Source organism: Carcharodon carcharias, chromosome 3, assembly GCF_017639515.1.
Source record: "Carcharodon carcharias isolate sCarCar2 chromosome 3, sCarCar2.pri, whole genome shotgun sequence".
NCBI classification, from domain to species: Eukaryota; Metazoa; Chordata; class Chondrichthyes; order Lamniformes; family Lamnidae; genus Carcharodon; species Carcharodon carcharias.
In genome coordinates this window covers 99,315,426-99,340,656 of record NC_054469.1, presented here as the reverse complement: position 1 = coordinate 99,340,656, position 25,231 = coordinate 99,315,426, and the positions used below count along the sequence as shown (strand labels likewise).

Sequence of the window (25,231 nt, the reverse complement as noted above, 5' to 3'; positions counted from 1 at the left end):
GTGCACATGGGTGCAATGCCAGAAGTACTTCAACGATCTCCTGCGATCAGGAAGGGTGAGTCCCGTGTTGGAATGGGTCACTTTGCAGAACAGTTAAGAGCTGCCCATCCCCCTGTGGACCTCAGAGGTGTTAAGAGTGTGAGTGGCAAATGTCAATGAGGCAGCATCTGGCCAAGGGGGTGAGCCCTGCCTGCTTGGACTGAGTGCCTTGCGGCTCTAGGGTCAAGACTCAGCTAAGCCCTGCAAGGTGTTCCTCAGATGGGGTTGGCCAGGTTGCAATTGTGCTGCAAGTAGAGAGTGGACTACTCATTGCTCCTCTGCCCTTTCAGGAGAAAACATTCCATAACAATGTTGAGAGGTCGCAGACTGGCGTGGAATCCCCACACCTCCTCATCCTCATGCGCTACAAGCAGGAGGCCCTGGAACTGGAGAGGCACCATGCACCTCGGTCAAGCGGCCGCAGTGAGGTTAGGGTGCCAGAGGAAGGTAAGAGGGCAGTGCACTGAGGTAAGAATGTCCATTATTACAACCATTCCAGTCTAGTCTCTATATTGATGTGAGCCTGGAACCTGGAATCCCGATTGATAATTGAAAGATGGGAGCACCATGAATCATATCTTTGTCTTATCAGGGTGCCAGACATGCGCAGTGACAGTGTCATGACTTAAACTAATGACATGTTCTTCTTCTCCCTTTTAGGCTCATCAGCAGGCGGTCGTCATGACGGCCCACCCCTGACCCCAGAGGACCACCATGCTCACCACACACCTGTGTCACACCCTCTCTGTCAAGCAGACATCCAGTGCAGATACCAGCACTTCGGTGGGCATAACATCGCTGTGTAGTCCATTGGTGCAAATTGGTGAGGGCACTTCATACTCGCTTGAGGTGCAGGTGGAGGCGGAGTGCGACCAAGGCACCGGCAGTCAGAGGACTGCTGGGGACCAGGGCAATGCTCAGTCGATGGCTGATGATGGGCCTCTGGAGCCGTCCATGAGGCAGCAAATGCTGGATTTCCAGCAGGGTATGCAGGAGCATCTGGCAGAGCTACATGAGGGAATGCATGCCATGGTGTCTATTGTGGAGCATAAATACTGCATTGACCCTCATGGCTGAGTGCAATGCCTCCTCCACTGAGTGAATGGTGACTCTCAAGGCGAGGGTCCTCCAGGGAGTCAATCAGGGGTTCCTGAGGGTGCGCCGAAGCTGCAAGCCCTCACACTGGCAATGACCTCAGCTGGTCAGTGTCAGTGTGAGAGATGGATTGGTACCCAGTATCCCAACTAGATGCCCGACCATCAATGGCGAGCAGGGAGGTCCAGAACGACCTCGTGTTGGCGCATGAGCTGCTTGTTTTCTCTGTGGGCTCCTATCAGGGTGCTCCGGATGACGGCAGCAGCTCCTCCGCCCCTCTGCCAATGACCATGGCATCTGATAAGGCTGTGGTGATTGGCAGTTCCTTCCCAGGCGGGGCTAGCACAGGCTCCATGGGCCAGAGGACGCCCGCCAAGGGCATCAAGGCCAACAAGACAGCACAGTGAGCAGGCTGTCTCCAATGACAGTGCCAGTGAGGGATGAGCACCTAGACGTAGCAACCGCAAATGAAAACTTAAAGCACTGTACGCACAACATGGCCTTATTACGTGTGATATTTTGTTCCCCCATTTTCCTTTACATTTTTAATGGTGTTATTGAAAACACCCGGTTAATGTTATTTTCTGCAATGTTTCACATTCACAAGGAAATGAGATGTTATTTTGTGCAACTGGCCTCTGTATGCTTCATTTGTTCTATAGGTGCAGGGTGGACCATGATGTTATGATTATTATATTATAATTCAGCAAAAGAGGACCAAGGGATTAATTCAGGATTGATTAAGAAGGGGAAAATAGAGTACAAGAGTAAGCTTGCGGAGAACGTAAAAACTGACTGTAAAAGTTTCTAACGGTATGTGAAGAGAAAAAGATTGGTGGAGACAAATGTAGGTCCCTTACAGTCAGAAATAGGGGAAGTTATAATGGGGAACAAAGAAATGGCTGACCAACCAAATACATACTTTGGTTCTGTCTTCACAAAGGAGGACACAAATAACATACCAGAAATGTTGGGGAACACAGAGTTTAATGGGAGGGAGGAACTGAAAGAAATCAGTATTAGTAGGGAAATGGTGCTGGAGAAATTGATGGCATTGAAGGCCGATAAATCCCCAGGGCCTGATAATCTACATCCCAGAGCACTTAAGGAAGTGGCCCTAGAAATAGTGGATGCATTGGTGTTCATCTTCCGAGATTCTATAGACTCTGGAACAGTTCCTACAAATTGGAGGGTAGCTAATGTAACCCCATGATTTAAAAAGGGAGGTAGAGAGAAAACAGGGAATTATAGACCAGTCAGTCTGACGTCGGTAGTGGGGAAAATTCTAGAGTCCGTTATAAAAAATTTAATAGCCGAGCATTTGGAAAACAGTGGCAGAATCGGACAGAGTCAGCATGGATTTACAAAAGGGAAATCATGCTTGACAAATCTACGGGAATTTTTCGAGAATGTAACTAGTAGAGTTGATGAGGGGGACCCAGTGGATGTGGTTTATTTGGACTTTCATAAGGCTTTCGACAAAGTCCCACATAAGCATGTAAAATTAAAACGCATGGGATTGGGGGTAGTGTATTAAGATGGATGGAAAACTGGTTGGCAGGGAGGAAACAAAGATTAGGAATAAACGGGCCTTTTTCTGAATGGCAGGCAGTGACTAGTGGGGTACTTCAGGAATCGGTGTTGGGTCCCTAGCTATTCACAATATACTTTAATGATATAGATATAGGGAACTAAATGTAATATCTCCAAATTTGCAGATGACACAAAGCTGGGTGGGAGGGTGAGCTGTGAGGAGGATGCAGAGATGCTTCAGTGTGATTTGGACAAGCTGAATGAGTGGGCAAATGCATGGCAGATGCAATATTATGTGGATAAATGTGAGGTTATCCACTTTGGTAGCAAAAACAGGAAGGCAGATTATTATCTGAATGGCTATAAATTGAGAAAGGAGAATGTGCAACAAAACCTTGGTGTCCTCGTACACCAGTCATTGAAGGTAAGCATGCAGGTGCAGTAGGTGGTAAAGAAGGCAAATAGTTTGTTGGCCTTCATAGTGAGAGGATTTGAGTACAGGAGCAGGGATGTCTTGCTGCAATTATACAGGGCCTTGGTGAGACCACACCTGGAATATTGTGTGCAGTTCTGGTCTCCTTATCTGAGGAAGGATGTTCTTGCTGTGGAGGGAGGGCAGCGAAGGTTTACCAGATTGATTCCTGGGATGGCGGGACTGACATATGAGGAGAGATTGAGTCAGTTAGGATTATATTCGCTGGAGTTCGGAAGAATGAGGGGGGGATCTCATAGAAATCTATAAATTCTAATAAGACTAGACAGGGTAGAAGCCAGATCATGGAGAGTGCAGCATATAACCACTGTCAGTGACACATGATCTGGGGGGTATTGGGGTGCTCACCCTGAATGGTCCAGGCATCAGAAGCGCATCTTGAGACCTACGGTTCTCTCTACCACCGCCCTTGTGGACGCATGGCTCCTGTTGTACCGCTGTTCAGCCTCTGCTCTTTGGTGGTGGAGGGGCGTCTTGAGCCACCTTTTGAGGGGATAGCCCTTGTCACCCAGCAGCCATCCATCCAGTCGGGCTGGAGCACTGAAGAGCCTCGACATCTGGGAGTGCCTCAGGATGTAAGCGTCATGGGAGCTGCCTGGGTTCCTTGCATAGAGTTGCAGAATCTGCATCCTGTGATCACACACTATCTGCACATTCATGGAGTGGGATCCCTTCCTGTTGTTGAAGGCACCCTGCTCACTCGCTGGCATCATGATGGTCACGTGTGTGCAGTTGATTTCACCCTGGACATGGGGGAACCCAGCAATCACTGCAAAGCCTCTGGCTCGCTTGGCCTGGCTGGCCTCGTCTGTACAGTAATGAATGAAAGTCAATGCCCGCCTGAATAGAGTTTCTGTCACCAGTTTGACGCAACTGTGGACAGCTGATTGGGAGATTCCATCCCCCACTGACCCCTGGAAAGAGCCAGAGACATAGAAGTTGAGGGCCACCGCGACCCTTAGCGCCACTGGCATGGGGTGTCCACCCACACAATCGGAGCTGATATCAGGACTGATCCTCTGACAGATGGAAATCACTGTCTCCCTTGAGAGATGGAGCCTCCTTCAGCATAGCACCTCAGACATATTGAGGTAGCTGCATCGCTGCCTTGAAACCCTGGCAGCAGGATAGTGGCGAGTGGCGTCTTCTGCGGCCCTTTCCTTCCACCTTGGACTTCTTGCTGGCCCTGCGCCCCTTGTGCCTGTGCCTCTCCTCCCACAGGTTGCTCCCCTGGAAGCTGCACTGGGACACCTGGCCTCCTCCCCCTTCTGGCCCTCTCTTCCTCCTCAGAGGAGGTGCCTCCAGTGGCGACCACAATCCCCATTTTCTGATACCTGGAAGGGCCCATGCGGTGTGAATCCTCCAGGGGCCTGGAAAACAACATGAGTCCTGAACTGAAGCCTCGAAATTCTCTGAATGCAGCTCTGAAGTGAGATGAAGCTATCCTGTTCATAGAAGCAACCAGCAGCAAGTGATATCCTAAACTCCTCACTAATTGCATTGACAAGGCCAATAACCCCTCTTATCCTGATGAGGTTTTGATAATTGTGGCCTGCCCACCTGCCCATGCGACAGCCTAAAAATCGCACTGGCTACATAAAGTCAGAGACAATTAGTGTCTCAAGGGTCTTAACTGACCACTTAGTTAATGTTAGATGCGCCTTCGTCTCCATCATGCGCCTGCCTAGTGAAATATCGTGAGAGTGCACGTTGACATCAGCACGTTCGGCCGGCATCAACGCTCTTTATTTAACGCTCAAGTGGGTTGGGCATGCGCCTGCTAGCTGAGCTAAAAATTCTGCCCAGTGTTTGGGCCTACAGGCAATTCTGAGAGCAAAGGATCATGGAGTCACAGCTCCTCCCCCACCCTATTTGTCAATGCACTGCACCAAGCAAATCCTCCAAATCATCTGTTTTTATATAAACAAGCACACTGTTTAAAATTTTCTCAGAACTGCTCCTGCATTGCTCCCATAACTTCACTGGGAGTACAACAGAAACTCTGTTATGGTAGTGGAGTGGGAACAACTCTTTGAAGAATTGTAAGAAAAGTAAAAAGACTGAATAGATCAATAATGAGGTTTAATTTTAATAGTAAAACAACACTATCTAGTTATTAGATGTCTCTGCATACTATGAGCAAACAGTTCTGTAAAGGACATCAGACAAATTTATGTAGAAATGTCTCGGTTGTTACTACTTGATTTTTTTTGGTATTACTCACAGGTAATCTGGTATCTGGAGAATGGGAGTGATACTTATTGCTAACATGGTCAGTCCCTTTAAGGCTACTGCACAGGTACTCTCTGTGTGCATGGACTAAATAGATCTTGTGGCAGTAGAACTTTGCAGTATTTCTTCAGTGCTTGTAAACCTCTGGTTACAGGTCAGAAAAAATAGCTTCCTTCTCTTTTTTATTTTTGATACTTTGGACTGAGGCACCTGGGTTGCAGCATACATACTCAAAATTTTATATAAATATATCTAAAACTCCATGTGAGAATTTCTATTTACCTGAAAAGGAACACCATCTATATCTATCGTAGCCCAGTCATCTTCTTCATAAGGCCTCTTTGCACTTATTACAAAGTTGGCACGAAAGCGATGGATTAGCCCCTCTGTTGTTAATGCTTCAGCAGAATTAGAATCAGTTGTTCCATCTCTATCACAGACAGATAATCACAATTAAAAATGATTTGGAGTTATGAGGTATTCTGGAGAAATACCTCAAATAATCAGCAGCTTCTAAATGCATAAATATTGAAAAATAAAGAATAAGATGTACTCCAGAATCTCGTAAAAAATAATCTTGATCAATATGGCTGCAATGAATTTGCTGAGATGCTTTCTAATATTTCCCAAGCTCCAATTGCATATAAGACTTACTGACATCATGAAGATATCTACAGTAGATCTAAATTCATGAGACATCTCCATGCCAAGTCAGGCAAAGCACATTTCAGGTAATATGCCTTCTAGCTTGCACCCTGAGGGAAGGGGAAGTTGTAAAGGTAGCTTTAATGTGTCACAAGCTGGCCACGATGAATTTGTGAACACGTTTTCTAACTTTTCCCAAAATTTATTATTTTTAGGATGTAAATTCAGTAACCTCTTACACTAATACTCATTTCAGAAGCTATGGCAGAATTAAATCGACAAGTGAGACATTTTATTATAAAGTTGAAATATGAATCAAAAAACAACAATTTAGTAAATGTCACAACCATAACATATCTGAGATTCCTGTTAAGCTTCTGGCCAATGAGAATCCCCAGGGTGTTGATGGTGAAGACATGGTGAAAACGATTATGCTAATGTATGAGAGAGATGATTTGTCTGTTTCTTGTTAAAGGTGATGATTAGCTGGCACTTAAGCTGGCAAATGTTGCCTGCCACTTGTCGACCCAAGCCTGGATGTTGCTCAGGTCCTGCTATCAACTACAATGGGCTGTTTAACATTGGAAGAGTTGTGAATGTAGCTAAATGCAGCATTACTAGTGAGAAGTCCAATTCTTGATTTTATGATGGAAGGAAAGTCATTGCTAAAGCAGCTGAGGAACTTCTTGGAGAGATGGTGGCACAATGGCAATATCATGGGATAAGTAATCCAGAGGCCAGGTTAATGCTCTGGGGACAGGTGTTCAGATCCCACCAGGAATTGAAAGCTAGTCTCAGTAATGGTGACCATGACAACTATCATTGATTGTCAGAAAAACCATCTTGTTCACTAATGTCCTTTAGGGAAGGAATCTACCATCTTTAGCTGGTTTGACCTACATGTGTCTCCAGACCCACAGCAATATGATTGGCCACTAACTACCCTCTGCAATGGCCAAGCAAGCCACTCACTTCCAGAGCAATTTGCGATGGGCAGCAAATGCTGACCTTCTCAGTGATGCCCATATCCCATGAAAGAATAAAGAAAAAAAACTCCTGTAGCAATGTGCTAGAGCAGCGACGAGCCACAACTATTTTCCTTTGTGTTACATATGATTCCAGCTAGAACTAGTTTCCTTTTGACTTCAATTTTGCTTGGGTTCCTTGGTGCCCTGTGGGGTCAAATTCTGCCTTGATGCCAAGGGTGATACTGCCACCGGTCCTCTGGCATTCAGCTTACACGTACGGTGGAATCAAGGCTGTGATGAGGTCTGGAGTTGAGCTCAGCATCAGTGACCAAGTGAGCACTTGTTGCTTCACAGCACTTAAGATTTCTTTATTCATTTTGCTGATGATTAGGAGGAGGTTGATAGGGCGATAACTAGCTGGATTAGATTTGTCCTCGTATTTGTGGAATATCTGGGCAATTTGTTTGGTGAATGCCAATGTCATAGCTGTACTGGAGTTGCTAGGCTGAGAACAAGCTAGATCTGGAGTGCCAGTCAGGGCCCAGAAACATTGCTGTATTCACTGTACTCATCTGCTTCTTCATGTCATGTGGAGTGAAGTGTCTATGCTAAAAAATTAATGCTTTTTAAAAATTCATTCAGGGGATGTGGGCATCACTGGCTAGGCCAGCGTTATTGCTCATCCCCAATTGCCCATGAGACCATGAGTGGCGAGCTGCCTTCTTGAACCGCTGAGGTCCATGTGGTGTAGGTACACCCACAATGCTTTGAGGGAGGGTGTTTCAGGATTTTGACCCAGCGACAGTGAAGGAACGGTGATATATTTCAGGATGGTGGGCGGCTTAGAGGGGAACTTGCAGGTTATATTGTTTACGTGCATCTGTTGTCCTGTCCTTCTCGATGGTAGCAGTTGTGGGTTTGGAAGGTGCTGTCTAAGGAGCCTTGGTGAGTTTCTGCAGTGCATCTTGTAGATGGTACACATTGCTGCCACTGTGCATTGGTGATGAAGGGTGTGAATATTTGTGGATAGGGTGCCAATCAAGTGGGCTGCTTTGTCCTGGATGGTGTTAAGCTTCTTGAGTGTTGTTGAAGCCGCATTCATCCAGGCAAATGAGAGTATTCCATCATGCTCCTGACTTGTGCCTTGTAGACAGGCTTTGAGGAGTCAGGAGGTGAGTTACTTGCCGCAGGATTACTAATCTCTGACCTGCTCTTGTAGCCACAGTATTTATATGGCTGGTCCACTGTGCAATCATCAGTGAACATCCTCGCTTCTGACCTTATGATGGAAGGAAGGTCATTGATGAAGCAGCTGTCGAAGGTTGGGCCTAGGACACTACCCTGAGGAACTCCCGCAGTGATGTCCTGGAACCTCCAACAACCACAACCATCTTCCTTTGTGCTGGTATGACTCCAACCAGCAGAGAGTTTTCCCCCTGATTCCAACTGACTCCAGTTTTGTTAGGGCTCCTTCATGCCACACTTGGTCAAATGCTGCCTTGATGTCAAGAGCAGTCACTCCCACTCACTATTGTCACAATCCATTTTCTTTACCACTAAGGAACTTGACTGAAAGTATTCCAAATACTTTACATTATTAGCTTTTCATTGAATAACACAACTACCATCTGCTTGGCACAGTTTTATATTTTTTTCTTTAATATCCATGAGGAGAGTGTCCTTTCTGGATAGATCCTACCGTTGTAATATCCGTTCCTTGAGGTGTAGAATGCTCGCCATGTTTATGAGAAGATACTGGCCTTCATTCACCAATGACAGGGAAGATGATTGGGTCAAAGCTTGATTTTGAACTGAAAATTTAAATACGTCATTAAAGACATGTGGAAGATACAATGGCCAGCATTTTCAATCTCTGCAAAGTTATGTTAGGGCAAAATTATTGGACATCACATTTCAGCTTTAAAAATATATAACTATTAGAATGGAAAAGCAATTTATTCAAAATTTACTTGTTCTTGTTTGCTTTAAAACCTGAAACATTTCATTAGGACTTTTGTCGTCTTTACGCTCATATTCTCCCTCCCAATGAAGCCATTCAGTCAGTAGCAAGAGCAAAGTAATTTAGGACACCTTCAATATTGGAGCAGACACCTGAACATCGTAATAGGATCAGCTGAGTTGTTGATCCAAGCATGCTGTTTAATTTATTTTGCAATGAAACTCATGTTTTACCCCATAATCTCACCAGAAGTGAGATGGTGTGGGAGCATTCCCATATACTTTACACTGCTAAATTATATATTTTTTAAGCAAAATATTGTTCTCCTTAAAGAATAAGGAAACCTAACCTGTAATTAGTAACGTTATGTTGTTTAGCGCCTTGTTACATCAAAGTATGTCAGAGCTTAACACACACATTACTTTTGACATGTAATAACTATTATGTAGATAAATGTAGCCTTTTGGGGTGGTGTCATTCTACTAACGAATGAGCAGTTAATCTATTTTTGATAGTATTGATTGAGGAAGGAATATTGGCCAGGAAACTGGAAGAACTCCCCTGTTCTTCTTCAAATAATGTCATAAGATATTAATGTGCATTGGAAGGTGTAGAACATGTTCATAATTTACCTATAAAACAAAAGTAAAATATTTATATAAGGTCATTGACCTAAAATACTGGGCAGAATTTAATGATAGCGAAAGAGAGGCCTGTCCACTAGCTGGAAAACCAGTGACAAATCTGCTGTAGCCATTTTCGGGAGGCCAGTTAGGATTAAGTCGCAATCAGACACCTAGCTGCCTGCTGTTGGGCCTCCTGGCTCATTTGAGGAGAATTTCCCTCCAGAAATCCTGGTGCAGGCAGATATCCTGCCTCCGAGAGCTGCCGGCCAATCAGAGGCTGGCAATTCTCCAGTACCAACAGTGCCACTGGGAGTGGTGGTCACTGCACATACAGCAGCATGGCCCGCACCAGGGATCATTGCTGGAACCTTGGGAAACAGGCGAATTGCATGGGTTTACGAGGGCCAGACAGGGAGACCCTGGCAAGGGACAGAAAGGAATCGATTTAAAGGGCAGAGGGGACTCTTATTCCAGGCGTGCAACGTGGCACTGCCTACCCTGGTTAACTATCAACTCAGCCTACGTGTAGGAAGGCCATCCTCGAGCCTTGCTGCCCAGGACTAAATTGGAGGGAGGCAGGAAGGTCTTCACCCCACATCTTCCCACCCAGTCACATGGATCCCTCCCCCCCAACCCTCAAACCGCACCCCCCCACCCAAACCTGTCTCTGGTGGGAAGGAGGGCACATTAAATTCCACCCACTGAGTCCGATTTTACTTCTGTGTAAGTGAACAGGTTTTGAGTGAGTTAAAATCGGGAACATTAACTCTGTTTCTCTCTTTATTGATGCTGCTTAACCCGAAAAGTGTTTTCAACGTTTTCTGTTTTTTATTCTGCAACTTAGCATTTCTTCTGAAGACTGACATTCTGATAAAAATGAGAGGCTTTGACTAGGATTTATCGGGAGGTTTTCCTGGATCTCTGAGCACTGGATAACCTAACATAATGCATTTTAGAAAATTGGTCAGGTCAGAGTGCACCCATTTCTCTCTGTATAAAGTAATGGAGGAAAATCAGATGGATTCCTTTGTAAGTGTGCACTCAAAGTATCAAAGTGTGATATTTTGATATTCTCTGCATCAAATTCTCTGCATCAAAGTCATCCACTGTGCCTGGGTGCAGATATAGAAAAATCTTCTTCAAAGACTTTCTTCTGTGACTGTTTTGTAGCTAAGAAAGTAAATTATTTTAAGAGAGATGCCTCCCTGAAAATGCATTTCTGCCACTTCATGTTGTGAAATTAGCTGTATCTCTGTCCCTCCCTGATCTGTATCACAAAGATGGTGTTATACCGTTGATTGCCTGAGAGAGAACAAGAATCCAAGTCTTTGAAACAGCACTTGAAGTGCTTGCCTTTATCACTGGTTAATTAACGGAGGTCACAAACTAATTAATGTAATTTTAGTTTCAAAACCCTCATTGATTCCCCTAGCTGGTTTTAATAGGCCTTTTATATTTCTAACTACAGTCTATTGGTGACTACATTACTGTGTGTTGACAAATTGACTTCTCAAAAGGCAAGACTGCATTTCTGAGAGTGTGAGAAAGCCTTGTTTTAGATATTTTGGACTTCCTTTTTGGAACAATCCAGAACAATGAACACAAAGGCAAAACACAAACTCTGTAGATACAGAAGGCTAAATAATTTAAAATACAAGTGTTATTGGCAGGGAACTGGGTTCCAGTATTTTCTCATGAAAGGTTTTGATGAAAGGTCATTTGCTTGAAACATTAACTCGGTTTTTCTCTCTCCACGGATGTTGCCTGACCTGCTGAGTATTTCCAGCATTTTCTGTTTCCATTTCAGGTTTCTATCACCTGCAGTATTTTGGGCTCAGGGATAGCACCTGTTTTTTGGGTGGTGGGAGGCCCCTTGAGTTCCAAAATGGCACCTGAGGTGTGCTGGATGCCATACTGGTAAAGGGGTTTGCGCAAGCATGTTCAATTTCATGCCATGAAAATGCAGAGCAGGCAGATGAAAATGTCGTTTAGCGTTAACACTAATTTGACCTTAACACTGCCATTTTGGAGCTCCACGCTCCTGTCAACTCCCCTTCTTATCTCGTACGCTGAATACGGCAACAAGCAGCAGGAAGGGCCCTTCATTAGATCAATTTAAAGGGATCATCAACTAGTCACAGTTTCTGGCTGTGATTACAATTATAGATGTTTTGGGGGCTTTCCACAGTTGTTTCAAGTTGTAAAAGCCTCCGGGGGTAACGTGGCAGGTGCCGAAGGACTGCTTGCTGACTTCATGGCTTCTACACAAACCGGTTGTTCCCAGACATCAATGCACTAGTAAGCTTTCCTCTTGGAATTGAGCTTGATTAGGAGATGACCAGAGGCCACATGGAGCTAGAAGAGGAAGGAAAAGAAGGGGTCTCAGCAGGAGGTCATATCTGCCCAGTATGCTCAGAGAGTAATTCTCTGACCTGGACTGCAATGCGGAAAAGCGTGTGGGATGTCTTCCCTTCCCCAAGGAGATCTTTAGTGTAACTTGTCAACTGTTGCAGCTGCAACTGCAAAATGAGAGCAGAACAATGGAGTGCTGCTGAGGAAACTGAGTGCAGACTGGAGTTTGTTGAGTAGAGGAGATCTGAGTGCCTTGAATCAATGATGGCATGTGTCCTTTGCTGGGTGGGCCAGCAGATATTGCCCATGCTGAAGTCACCCTGAGAGGGTTCTGCACCCGCAGCATGTGGTGCACTGAGATCCACATTACTGTTTTGGGACAACCTGGAGGAGCTGCACCTAGGCGCAGTGCTGGAACTCCAGGACATGTCAAAGTCAGGGAGATGACATGCTGGAAGGGGAGCTTCAAGGTGGCGTGGCACCAATCGATCTGCTGTTCTCTGCGCTCCACGTGCTTGTGCCTCTTTGCTATGGAAGGTTAGACCATGTGGTGCCTAATGTGATGTAGGCCGGATTTGGCCAAGGGGGTGGTGCGGGGGGGTGGACATCTTTGTGTGAGTGATTGGCAGCAGCGGAGTGAGGAGGCACCGGAGCCCTGCAATGTCCCACTCTGGTTGGGATGGGCCGTCTGCAAAGAGAGTCCAGGTACAAGTAACACTAATCAATGCTCTTTTCTCCTTTTCAGAAGAAGAATGCACATAATACTGCCAAGTGGGTGAGGTCTGGCGGAGGGCTGGCCCAGTTGGTGATTCTCAGCCACTTCGAGCAGGAGGCCCTAGATCTGGAGAGGCGCCATGCGCCCAGGTCCATCGATGTCGGTGAGGCTGGGGTGCCATGGACAGGTATGTTTGCCCAGCACTGAGGTCACTGTTGTTCTCACAGCCATGGCAGTGCTGAATGTTCAGTGATTGAAGTTTGCAACATGGCTTGACCATTGCTTATGGAAGCATGAACGCATAATGATCCAGGGGACAGGGATGCACATTAACATTGTCTCTACGTTAACTGATCCAATGTCCTTGTTCTTGTTCTTCGTTTCAGCATCAGCGCAGCAGGGCCGGGAGGAGAAGCAGTAGAGGCCTCCTCTCACACCTGAGGGCCCTGAAGTCACGGAGCCACCAGCATCATACCATCTCTGCGAGGCAGGCACCAGCGCAGATACTAGCACCTCGGTGGGAATTAGAACATCGGTTAGTGTCCCGGGGCACAGTGGTGAGGGCACTTCACAGTCACTGGAGGAGTTGGCAGAGATATAGAATGCCCATGGCTCCAGCAGTTGGAGGACTGCAGGGGAACACGCACATGCTTAATCAGTGCCTGATTATGTGCCTCTGGAGTCGTCCACAACGCAGCAAATGCAGAAAATGCGGCCGGGTGTGTGGGAGCATCTGGGGGAGATACATGATGCTATGCTTGGCTTCGTGTCCGTGGTGGAGGAGTCTACACAGCCTACCACCGATGCAATGAGCCCCACGGCGGAGTGCCATGGGTCCTCCATGGAGACAGTGGTGACTCTCATAGAAAGGCTCCTCCAGGAGACCAATCAGAGCTTCCTGGTGATGCGCTTGGACCAGGAAACCCTCACATCGGCATTGACCTCAGCTGGTCAGTGCAGTGTGGGAGATGGTCTACGCATCAAGTTTCCCAGCTCAATGCCCATCCATCCACAGTGAGCAAAGAGGTCAAAAGCGATCTCACGTCAGTGCGGCAGCTGCCTGTCATCTGTGTGGGCTTTGCTCAGAGTCTTTCGGATAAGGACGACAGCTCCTTCACCCCTCTGCCAGTGAGCATTGCATCCGGTGAGGCTGCGACAACTAGGGAGATGCCAGCTGTGGAACTGGCAGATCCCTCTCAGGCGAGGCTATCATAGGCTCCACGGGCCAGAGGATGACCACCAAAGTCATCGAGGCCGACAGGACAGCAGAGTGAGCAAGCTGTGTCAGATGCCACTCCCAGCGAGGGGAGAGCACCAAGATGTAGCACCTGAAAACATAAACAGAAGGCTCCTTAGGCACATCATGGGTTTATCACTGGTGCTTTTGTGTTGGCCTGCAATGAGGTCTTTATGAGCATGTGTGTTTTTTAACACCTTAGTCATTTTGTTTTCTTAAGTTCCTTTGGTTGTAATATTAAATTCAGACATGTCACCCTGGCTGAGGGTGCCTCTTTTCTTCTGCAGGTGGATGGTTTCTAATAATGTTATGAGTGATTTATGGGACATTCAGCTTTATTAACAAGACCTTTGGTTAATGTTCCTATCCAAGCAGATTTGGCACTTAAGGTGTAGAATTTTGCCCTCGGATGGCGGGCAGACACTGGGGCCCACCGCCATTTTGAGTGGGCGGGCCAATTAAGACCTGCCCAGCGGCCTGCCCAACAGGAAGCGCTATGTGCTTCCTGTGCGGGGGGCGGAGGGATTCCCCATCTGTCAAAGTGCGCTCTTTTCGTACATGCTCGCGAAAGAGCGCACTGCTCCTGAGGCAAAGTCCTGTCTCAGGGAGATTCGTGAGAGGTAAGTAAACTCTAAAAATAGATAAATATTAAAATTATTAACATGTCCCCCTCATGTGACAATGTCACACGAGATGGGACATGTTAATTATAAACACATAAAATTTGTTAAATTTTTAATAAACGGACATGAAACTTCATCCCGCCAGTGGATGAAGTTTCATTAATAATCTGCAGCTCGCTGGGGCCCCTGGCCTGCCCGCCAGCCTTAAGGTTGGACGGGCAGGGTGTTTAATAAGTTTAATTAGCCTGTCAATGGCCTTAACTGGCCATTGACAGATCAGCGGGCAGACAGCTGATTTCGCTGTCCGTCCGCCTTACTGAATAGTTAAAGGGACCGGGATGATGTCGGGGGTTCCTCCCGACGTCATCCCGCATCATTTTCCCCTCGGCGAGCGGGCCCCGCCCCCAAATCGCTGAGGGGAAAATCCTGGCCAAGGTGTCGAGTATGGAGCCTGCAGGCCAGCCTTATCCTGGAAGTCCACATGTGGTGTGCTAGCTGAGGTTTCATTGGATTAAAGTCTCCCGGGCGTCCCTGCCTCTCTGGAATATGCCCAGGTCAGCATCTACCCCTTCAGCATTTCCCTGTACGTGCTCATCCTCGGACTCACTGCTGGACTCATTGTGTGAAGCTGCAGCCATTGCGTCTACATCTTCATCGTCCAGCGCAAGATTTTGGAGAGCGCAGACTGCAACCACTATGAGTGACAGATGATCTGGGGGGTACTGGAGTGTGCTCCCTGAGCGGTCCAGGCATCAGAAGTGTATTTTCAGAAGATCGATGGCTCTCTCCACCACAGCCCTTGTGGAGGCGTGGCTCCAAGTATATCGCTGTTCAGCTTCTGTTTTTGGATGGCAGAGAGGTGTCATGAGCCACCTTCTGAGGGGATAGCCCTTGTCACCCAGCAGCCATCCATCAAGCTGGGCTGGAGCACTGAAGAGCCCCGGCACCTGGAAGTGTCTGAGGATCTAGGTGTCGCGGGAGCTGCCTGGGTACCTTGCACAGACTTGTAGAATCAGCATCCTGTGGTCACACACTATCTGCACATTCATGGAGTGGAAGCCCTTCCTGTTGATGAAGGCATCGGGCTCACCTACTGGCGCCTTGATGGACCTTTGCACCCTGGATGCGGGGGAAGCCAGCAATCGCCGCAAAGCCTCTGGCTCACTGTGTCTGGCTTGCCTGGTTCTAATGGTAGTGGATGAAGGCCAATGCACGACTGAACAGAGCGTCTGTAACCTGTTTGCCACAAGTGTGGACAGCTGATTGGGAAACACCACAAAGATCACCCACAGACCCTTTGAAGGAGCTGGAAGCATAGAAGTTGAGGGCAGCTGCGACCTTCAGAGCCACTGGCGTGGGGTGTCCACCCACATAATAAGAGGAGATCTCAGGCCCAATTATCTGACAGATATAGTTGACTGTCTCCCTTGAGAGATGGAGCCTCCTTCGGCATTGCATCTCAAACATATTGAGGCAGCTGCTTCATCGCCTTTATAGCCTGGCAGCAGGATAGTGGTGTCTTCTGCGGCCCCATCCACCTTGGACTACCTCTTGGCCCTGCACCCCCTGTGCCTGCGCCTATCCTCCCAAAGGTGGCTGCCCTGGAGGCTGAATGTGCACTCCTGGCCTTCTCCCCCTTCTAGTCCTTCCTACCTCCTCAGAGGAGGTGCCTCCAGTGGAGAGTTCAGCTCTCATTCCCAGGCTAAGGGAAGGCTTTCTGAAACCTGTAGGCCCAAAAAGATTCCTCACTGCAGAGTGCTGACCAGTTGTGAGTCCAGTCCGAGCAGCTGGTAAAGCATTTTGAAGTATTGCAGATCACCAGGCAAGTATCAGTAACTTTGAAAAATCAATATCTGACAGAGCACACTCACAATCCCACTGAATCCTCTTATCCCGCCCGTGGATGAAGCTTATACAAATGCGCCGTACCTGCCTGCCTGCCTGTTGCGCCGACCTGAAGATTGCAAGGGCACCGAAAAATTGCCGTCGATTGGCACCTCAAGTGGCCTGTTAATTAATGGCGGGTGCGCATCGGATATCATCGCGCGCCTGCCCAACGAAATATTGCAATGGTGCGTGGTGACATCGGGTCACTCACCCGACGTCACCATGTTTTATTTTACACGTCGGCGTGAGGGTCCCGCCCCCGCATGCCAAAGGGAAAATTCTGCCCTGAGATTCTGGAAGGATTCCATGAGACTGGAAAGTAGCAAATATAACCCCTCTATTCAAGAAGGGAGGGAGGCAGTAAACAGGAAAATATAGGCTAGTTAGCCTGACGTCTGTTGTGGGGAAGGTGTTAGAGTTGATCATTAAAGAGGTTACAGCTGGGCACTTACAAAGACACAAGGTAATTGGTAAAAGTCAGCATGGTTTTGTGAAAGTGCAATCATGTTTAACCAATTTACTGGAGTTCTTTGAAGGAGTAGTACGTGCTGTGAATAAAGGCAAATCTGTAGACGTACTGGATTTGGATTTCCAGAAGGCATTTGATAAGGTGCCACATCAAATGTTATTGCAGAAAAAAAAAGCTCATGGTGTGGTGGGTAACATATTAGCCTGGATAGAAGATTGGCTGGTTGGCAGAAAACAGAGAGCACGCATAAATGGGTCTTCGTCTGATTGGCAGGATGTGACTAGTGGAGTCTCGTCAGGGTCTGTGCTGGGGCCTCAATTTTTTACAATTTACATCAATGACTCAGATGAAGGGAGCAAAGGCATGGTAGCTAAATTTTCAGATGACACTAAGATAGGTAGGAAAATTTCTTGTGAAGAAGCTGCCTCAGGGAGATTAGTTAAAATTCAAAAAAATTTAACAAAGGAAAATAAAACATTTTAAGACATGTCCTCACATTAAACTGTCATATGAGCTGGGACATGTCTATTAATTTTATTAAAAATTTTTATAAGACTTTAAAAACCTTCCTGAAACCTCATCCCGCCCGTGGATGAGGCTTCATGATGAATGCGAAGGCCGCCTGGGCTCTTTGCCTGCCTGCCAACCTTAAGGTTGGACGGGCAGCTCAGTTAATTGTTTCAATTGATAGTTAACTGGCCTTAATAGACCTTTGACAGTTCGGTGGGTGCGCAGCCGACTCAGGTGTGCACCCGCCGAACTGAGAATCTGAATGATGTGAGATGACTTTGGGACGCATGCCTGACGTCACCGCGCAACATTTTATGCCTCAGTGAGCAGGCCCTGTCCCCGCTCGCCAAGCTGAAGATTCTGCCCAGAAGGACTTTGCAGACAGATATAGATAAGTTGAGTGAGTGGGCAAAAATCTGGCAGATGGTGAATAATGTGGGAAAATGTGAAGTTGTTCACTTTGGCAGGAAGAATAAAAAAGCAGAGTATTACTTAAATGGAGAATGACATCAGAATTGCAAAATGCAGAGGGATTTAGATGTTCTAGTGCATGAGTCACAAAAAGTTAGTATGCAGATACAGCATGTAATCAAGAAGGCTAATGGAATGCTAGCTATCCTTTATTACGCGAGGAATTGAACATAAAAGAAAGGATGTTATGCTTCAGTTATTTAGGGCATTGGTGAGACCACATCTTGAATACTGTGCAGTTTTGGTTTAATTTAAGGAAGGATGTAAATGTAAATTTGGTATAATTTAAGGAAAGATTTAAATGCATTGGAAGCAATTCAGAGGAGGTTCACTAGATTGATACTTGGAATGACTGGGTTATCTTATGAGGATAAGTTGAACAGGCTGGGCTTGTTTCCACTGGAGTTTAGAACAGTGAGGGGTGACTTGATTGAAATATATGATCCTGAATGATCTTGATAAGGTGGACATGGAAAGGATGTTTCCTCTTGTGAGTGAGTCTACAACTAGGGGGCACTGTTTTAAAATCAGAGGTCACCCTTATGGGGTGATTTCTCTCAGAGGGTGGTGCAACTTTGGAACTTTCTGCCTCAGAAGGCAGTAGAGTGGAGTCACTGAATATTTTAAGGCAGAGGCAGATAGGTTCTTGTTAGGTAAGGAAATCAAAGGTTATTGGGGGGAGATGGGAATGAAGAACTCGAAACATCAGCCATTATTGAATGGTGGAGCAAGCTCGAGTGCCGAATGCCCATTCTACTCCTATTTCGTATGCTCGTATGACAAGGCCTGCATTGCCAGAGGTGACTGTGGCAATGAACTTTAATGTCACTGGTTCTGTCTGGAATGGAGTTGAAGATATTGGCAATGTCTTGCAGTTTGAAGTGCGCTGTTGCAAAAGGGAAAACACTAACGTTCTTTATTCCAAGAGAGATAACATTATTTTATTTCCTCTTGTCAGTAAGAAGCAGGTAAGAGTACTAAAATTTCAAGAATTGGAAGCTTTCCCATAGTTCAGGGTTCCAATGACTGCATGCACGTTGATTTCTGTGCGCATCATGTCAACTCTGCCATATATCTGAACTGAAAGAATTTCCCCTGAACATGCAAGTGTGTGACCACAGTGCATCATACAGGTCAAGCCCTGTATCCTAGCAGCAATCTGTTCATTCTGTGGCAGCCTGCTGTGCCAGCTCTATTTCAGCCAATATGACAAACCAAAGGGTGGCTATTTGATGACAAGGGCTATTCATTGACAACATGACTCATGTCTCTGGTTGGCAACCTAGGCTCATGTATGTTGCATTTGTTTTATTTGTTCGGGGGTTTGGGCATTGTTGCAGGGCCAGCATTTATCGCCCATTCCTAACTACCCTCTGGAACGTGGTGGTGAGCCACTTTCTTGAACTGCTGCAGGTTACACACTGTAGAAATCTAATAGAGCAGGCCATTTGCACACTAAAATAGCAATTTCACTGCCTGGACCACTCTCAAGGGGCCCTGCAGTACTTGGCTGAGTGACTCTCTAGTTGTGCTGGTATGCTGCATAACTGTGCCATCATGAGGAAACAACTTTTGCCACGTTATCAAGCAAGAAGCTGAGGAGGAGGACATTGTGTACCCCACGCCTGTTTTCGAGTGCTATCCAATTCAACGCCCCTCGGATCCTTGAATTGCTAAATAAATTTATTCAGTCTGATATGAAGAGGTTTGGCATGACTTGTATTCGTCACCTTAAGAAATGATGTGCCTATTGGATTCATATATATACACCCAAAGATATTAAACAGGTGAATTATTCTTCCAAGGCAAAATTGAACATAATATTGCAAACTGGGACTACTTTGATCAAAGCGAACAAAAGTGCTTCACTATGAGAGTTGATGTTTGTGTTCGGCATGAGAAACATATCTGGTAATAAATAAAATTGTGTCAACTTCCAACAATGCAGCAAAATGTTTGGCAATTCAAAAGCATCTGTGATGTTGCACACTTTTCCAAGATCATATAAGGTGCATCTCAATACTTGTATCAAGCTGCAATGCACCACAGAGTTTTTTTTATGCTATTATATCACAATATTTTACCAGAGTCACTGAATAATAAAGTGGTAGACACTAACTGTTAACATTGGAGACCAGTTGCAAATTCAGCTCAGACAAGTTGAAAACGTTGGCTGTCTGTTGGCTTAATAGCTTTACGTGAATTGACAAAGGGCAGTTTGAATCCGGTTCCTGGTAGACATGGGGCCTCCTACCATAACCACCCCAATTCAACAATTAAGCCAGGCCACCAATTTGGAGATCCAGGAAATGAAAAAAAAATCTGGCATTGGTAGGAGTCCATTTTGGACATCTTGGGGCAAGTTGGCAAGATAGAGAAAACGGCCCTTGACTGTGCATCTAACATTACTATCTAAACCTGATTTGGGATTTGATGTTGCCATTGACTGCTGGTGGTGGAACGAATTCCAATTGCTAGCATTAATACCTCTTACCATGATTAGCCAAAAGTAATTGAAGAACTTTGACCCTATGTTTAAATGACTTTTGTCCTACAGGTTTACTGTAAAAAGTAATATAAAAATTGAAAACTTTTGATAAGGTAACAATGCCATACCAGATTCTTAATAATAGAGAAAAATACTACTGCTTGCATATGGCAATAAGCCAACAGGGCAGGTACTTCATTGTAAGAAGCACGGCTGATGCAGTATAATTTTAGTGAGAGGTCAGACAAGTAACATTATTATGAGCCTTTGAGGGGATGTCCTGCCTAATAACCTTTACTTTGTATGTAACAATCTTCAGATGATGTTACTTATAGCACAAGTCTTCTATTACAAACCAATGGAGAAATTTTAGCTCTGGGCAGGTTTCTGATGGTAAACCACACTGATTACTTAATTTCTCATCCATCCGGTGGCAGTACGAGCCCACTTCAATTTTAATCAACCAGCTTCATTATCATCTTGCTTGAAACAAGCAGAAAATGGGCTGTAAGTGGCCACCAGCACCCCCTGGAAAATTATTCAGCCAGGGACTGCCCATGACATGCAGTTAGGTTTGGAGAGGGAGGAGTTTCTAAGCTGGCATCACAGGAGAGATGGGACAGAAGGGGAGTCTGGGGTACGGGAGACTGAACTTTCAATGTCAGGCCCCCAGGGCCACTTCTACCTTCTCCTGGCCTCACAAGAGAAGTAAAACTTTATCTTTCAGTACATTTTCAGATTCTGATTCTCTTCAGACCTGACTCAACCTCGTGAGAAAGTCACAGTAGCTTTCCTACTCAGACTGTGTTAAAATTGCAGGCAAGGCCCAGTGATCTCGTCTAACCTCACCTGCATATTTAAAGAAGGACCCACCGGCTTCAAGTGAGTGTATTTGTCACCTTAGAAGAGGTTAAAACTGGTATTACCGTGAAGCAAGTGGGAAATTGACTGAGAAGATACCTATGGTATTTTAGATGCCCACTTGCCCATTTTCTGCCAGACGGTTAGAGTTAAAATCCCCCTTAACACTTAACCCAAATGGATGAAATGATTGAAAATGTGCTCTTTTCCCTGAAAGAAATTGGATCAACCTGTAAAATCCAAGTTCAATGTTTTCTCTTAAAGAACAGGTAACTAACTTCTTGCCCTAGTTCTGAATTCGCAACTTTCTTTATTTGCTCTCATATCCCCCCTCATGTTCCCTCTGAGCTCATCTTGTCCATAAGACTCACTTCCTGTTTCCTTGATCCTATTCACAATAATCTGCTGATCACCTAACTTCCCCTCTAAACTCCCAAGTTAGCCGATATTGCAAACAGCTCTTCCTTTTCAGATGTTGACCCTCTCTCCTTTAAATCTGCTGTCAGCATCCCATCCCTCAAAAAAATAATCCTTGACCTCTCTGTCCTTGCAAACCACTCTCCCATCTCCAACCTCTCTTTTCTCTCCAAAGTCCTTGAGCCTGTTGTCGCCTCCCAAATCTGTTCCCATCTTTCCCAGAACTCCATGGTCAAATCCCTCCAATTGGCTTTCCACCCCTGCCACAGTACTTAAATGGATCTTATCAAAGTCACAAATGACATCCCATGTGAGTGTGACAAAGGTAAACTTTCCCTCCTCATCATTCTCGACCTGTCTGCAATCTTTGACATGGTTGACTATATCATCCTCCTCCAATTCCACTCCACTGCCATCCAGCTGGGTGTGACTGCTCTCATGTGGTGCCATCCTTACCTATCTAATCATAGCCAGAGAATCATTTGTAATGGCTTCTCTTGCTCCTGCACTGTTACCTCTGGTGTCTTCCAGCAATCAAAGCTCGGCCCCTTCCTATTTCTCATTTACAGGCTGCCCTTTCCAAAATCATACGAAGGCACGGCATTAGTTTTCATCTATTAGCTGATAAAGCCCAGCTCTACATCAACACCATTTCTATCAATTCCTCCATTGTTACTAAATTATTAGGCTGCCTATCTGACAACCAGTACTGGATGAGCAGAAATTTTACCAATTAAATATTGGTAAAACTGAAGACATTATTTTCAGTCTCTTTTCCAAGCTCTGTTTGCTAACTGCTGACTCCTTCTCTCTTCCTGGCAACAGTCTGAGATTAACCCAGTCTGTTTGCAACCTCAGTGTCACATTTTATCCTAAGATGAGCTCTGACTTCATATTCATGCCATCAATAAGACTTTTTTTTCCATCTCCATAACATCACTTGATTTCAACCCTGTCTCAGCTCATCTACTGCTGAAACCTTCATCCATGCTGTTGTTACCTCTAGACTTGGCTATTCCAACACATTCTTGGCTGATGTCCCACCTTCTATGCTTCGTAAAGTTGTGGTCATCCAAAACTCTGCAGCTTGTGTTTTAACCCGCAACTAGTCCTGTTCCCCTACCATCCCTGTGCTTGCCGACCTACTGGCTCCTGCTCAAGCAATGTCTTGATTTTAAAATTCTCATCCTTGTTTTCAAAATCCTCCAAGGCTTTGTCCCTCCTTATCTCTGTAATCTCCTCCAACCCCACAATCCTCCGAGATACCTGTGCTTCTTGCTCCTTTAATTCTGGCCTGTTCCGTGTTCCCAATCATAATTACTCCACCATTGGTGGCCATGCCTTCAGTTGCCTAGGCCCAAGATCTGGAATTCCTTCCCCACATCTCTCCACTTCACTTTCCTCTTTTAAGACACTTCTTAAAACTTATCTCGTTGATGAAGCTTTTAGTCATCTGACCTAATATCTCCTTTGTGGCTAGGTGACTTACTTTGTTTTATAATGCTCCTGTGAAGTGCCCTGGGATGTTTCATATGTATAAAGTGCCTTTAATGTAATAAGTTGTTGTTGTAAAACTCTGATTCCTTTCCTGGCACTGTGGCATTGAGTAATGTGAATTACTTAGTGCATGATGTAAATGGTCAATGTTTCAACTAGTTGGCCTTGGCAAATGTCAGTTTTTCAATTAATATTTAGTTTTTTACCTTGAGTGTGCAACTTTTTCAAGGGTCTGTGAAAATTAGAACTCTGTCTGATCAGAAAGGTCTGCCGTCCAAGAAAAGTGGAAATCCATCTCGCAACATTTTCCCCACAGTCCAATCCTTTTACCCTGTATTAAAAAGGTATAAGTTAATTTTATGAAGATACAAATAAATAAAAAATGCCTGGCATATCCAGTATGTCCCATAAAGCTGTAAACACAACACAGGCCCACCCCAACTGGAAGCCATGTAATGACCTGGGAGAGCCGGGAAAGCAGGTAGGTCCGTAGCCTCCCAGAATGAAGAAACAATAAAAACTGGGAAATAAGACTACTGGTCAAAACCGTTCTTTCCTTCTGGGCTGTCATGTTACCCTATTTTCTGCCCTTATTTGGCCTTTCTGGGCTTTTTTAAAAATTCGTAAATGGGCATCACTGCTTAGACCAGTATTTATTGCCCATCCCCAATTGCCGTTGAGAATGTGGAGGTGAGCCATCTTCTTGAACTGCTGTAGACCATGTGTTGTAGGAACAACCACAGTGCTACTAGCAAGGTATTTCCAGGATTTTGACACATGGATTTTGACCATGTATCTGCTGCCCTTGTTGTTCCAGGTGGCAGAGATCACAGGTTTGGAAGGTGCTGCCGTTGGAGCCTTGGTTAGCTATTTCCCACAGTTGAAAATAAGACTACTCTCATATCAACAAAATTTCACAACTGTCTGCTACCAGAAGATGCATGAATTTAGCCCGTTGAAGACTCCTTCTCAGCTTATTTGCAGTCCCCTCTTCCATTCCTAGCCTGCCTCTGTGGGATGACATTAAGGATTCAGCCAAAGTAGGGAACTGAATCTGCATTGTGCCAGTCTATGGCATTCAGTAGGCACTTCAAGAACTGGTACCACCTTATCATTATGTCTTTGAATGTCATCAGCAGCTTATGATAAATTTTGGGAAGTTGCAGTATCTTTACTAAGAACATTCCATGCCGGGACCCCACAACAGCTTCTACTTTTTCTGGCCTCACAAGGAATTTTCTGTCTGCTGGGCGGGCGGTCCCGACCCAATCTCTGGTGGGTGGGGAGACGATCCCCGCTGGAGAAGGGGGCCCCGCCTCCATTTTACGTGGGCAGGCCAATTAAGGCCTGCCTAGCGTGACATCCGGCAGGAAGCATTATGCACATCCTGTGCGGGCGGGGGGATTCCCCGAAAGCGAGAGTACGCTCTTTCACAGCATGCGCAGTGCTGCCTCAGCAAGATTGCTTACACTTTTAAAAAGATAAAAAAAAAATCCCTAACATGTCCCCCTCAACATGAGATGGGACATGTTCATAAATTACAGTAAAACTTTATTAAACTTTTTAAAACCCTACATGAAACTTCATCCCGCCGATGGATGAGGTTTCATGTTTTTTCTATTCCCCACTGGGGCTCCTGGCCAACCCGCCAACCTAAAGGTTGGACGGGCAGGTCTTTTAATTGTTTAATTGACCCTGTCAATGACCTCAATTGGTCACTGACAGGTCGGCGGGGCCACAGCTGATTTTGCTGTGCCCCCGCCTTCCTGAAAATTTAAATGGGGCGGGATGACGTCGGGGGTTCCGCCTAACATCATCCCACGTCATTTTATGCATCGGCGAGCAGGCCCCGTCCCCTGCTCGCAGACGGCAAAATTCTGCCCTATCTTTCAGGACATTTTCACATCCTGATCCTCTTCTTCAGGGGCCTAAAATATTTATTATTAAATGATGATTTTTTTTCCGATCACTTATTTGGTTATATCTTAATTCTAATTTTTAAGCCCTTTATCCTATGTCATACCAGTAGTCCTAAATTTCCTTGGAGGTCCTACACGATTCCAGCTTGAGCCCATAGGGAAATGGCAAGGACTCAATTATGCAAGGACCTTGA

At 45.7% G+C, this 25,231-nt stretch overlaps 1 protein-coding gene across 1 annotated transcript in view; it reads right to left on the bottom strand.

Annotated features, from left to right (window-relative positions):
• Positions 1-25,231, bottom strand: part of mocos (molybdenum cofactor sulfurase) — a 316,151-nt gene that overhangs the window by 17,667 nt on the left and 273,253 nt on the right. The window contains exons 11-13 of the mRNA XM_041184888.1: positions 23,325-23,449; positions 8,705-8,816; positions 5,675-5,822 (exon numbers count right to left, since the gene is read on the bottom strand). Coding sequence (XP_041040822.1) covers positions 5,675-5,822; positions 8,705-8,816; positions 23,325-23,449 — 385 coding nt within the window. The remainder of the gene's footprint in view (positions 1-5,674; positions 5,823-8,704; positions 8,817-23,324; positions 23,450-25,231) is intronic.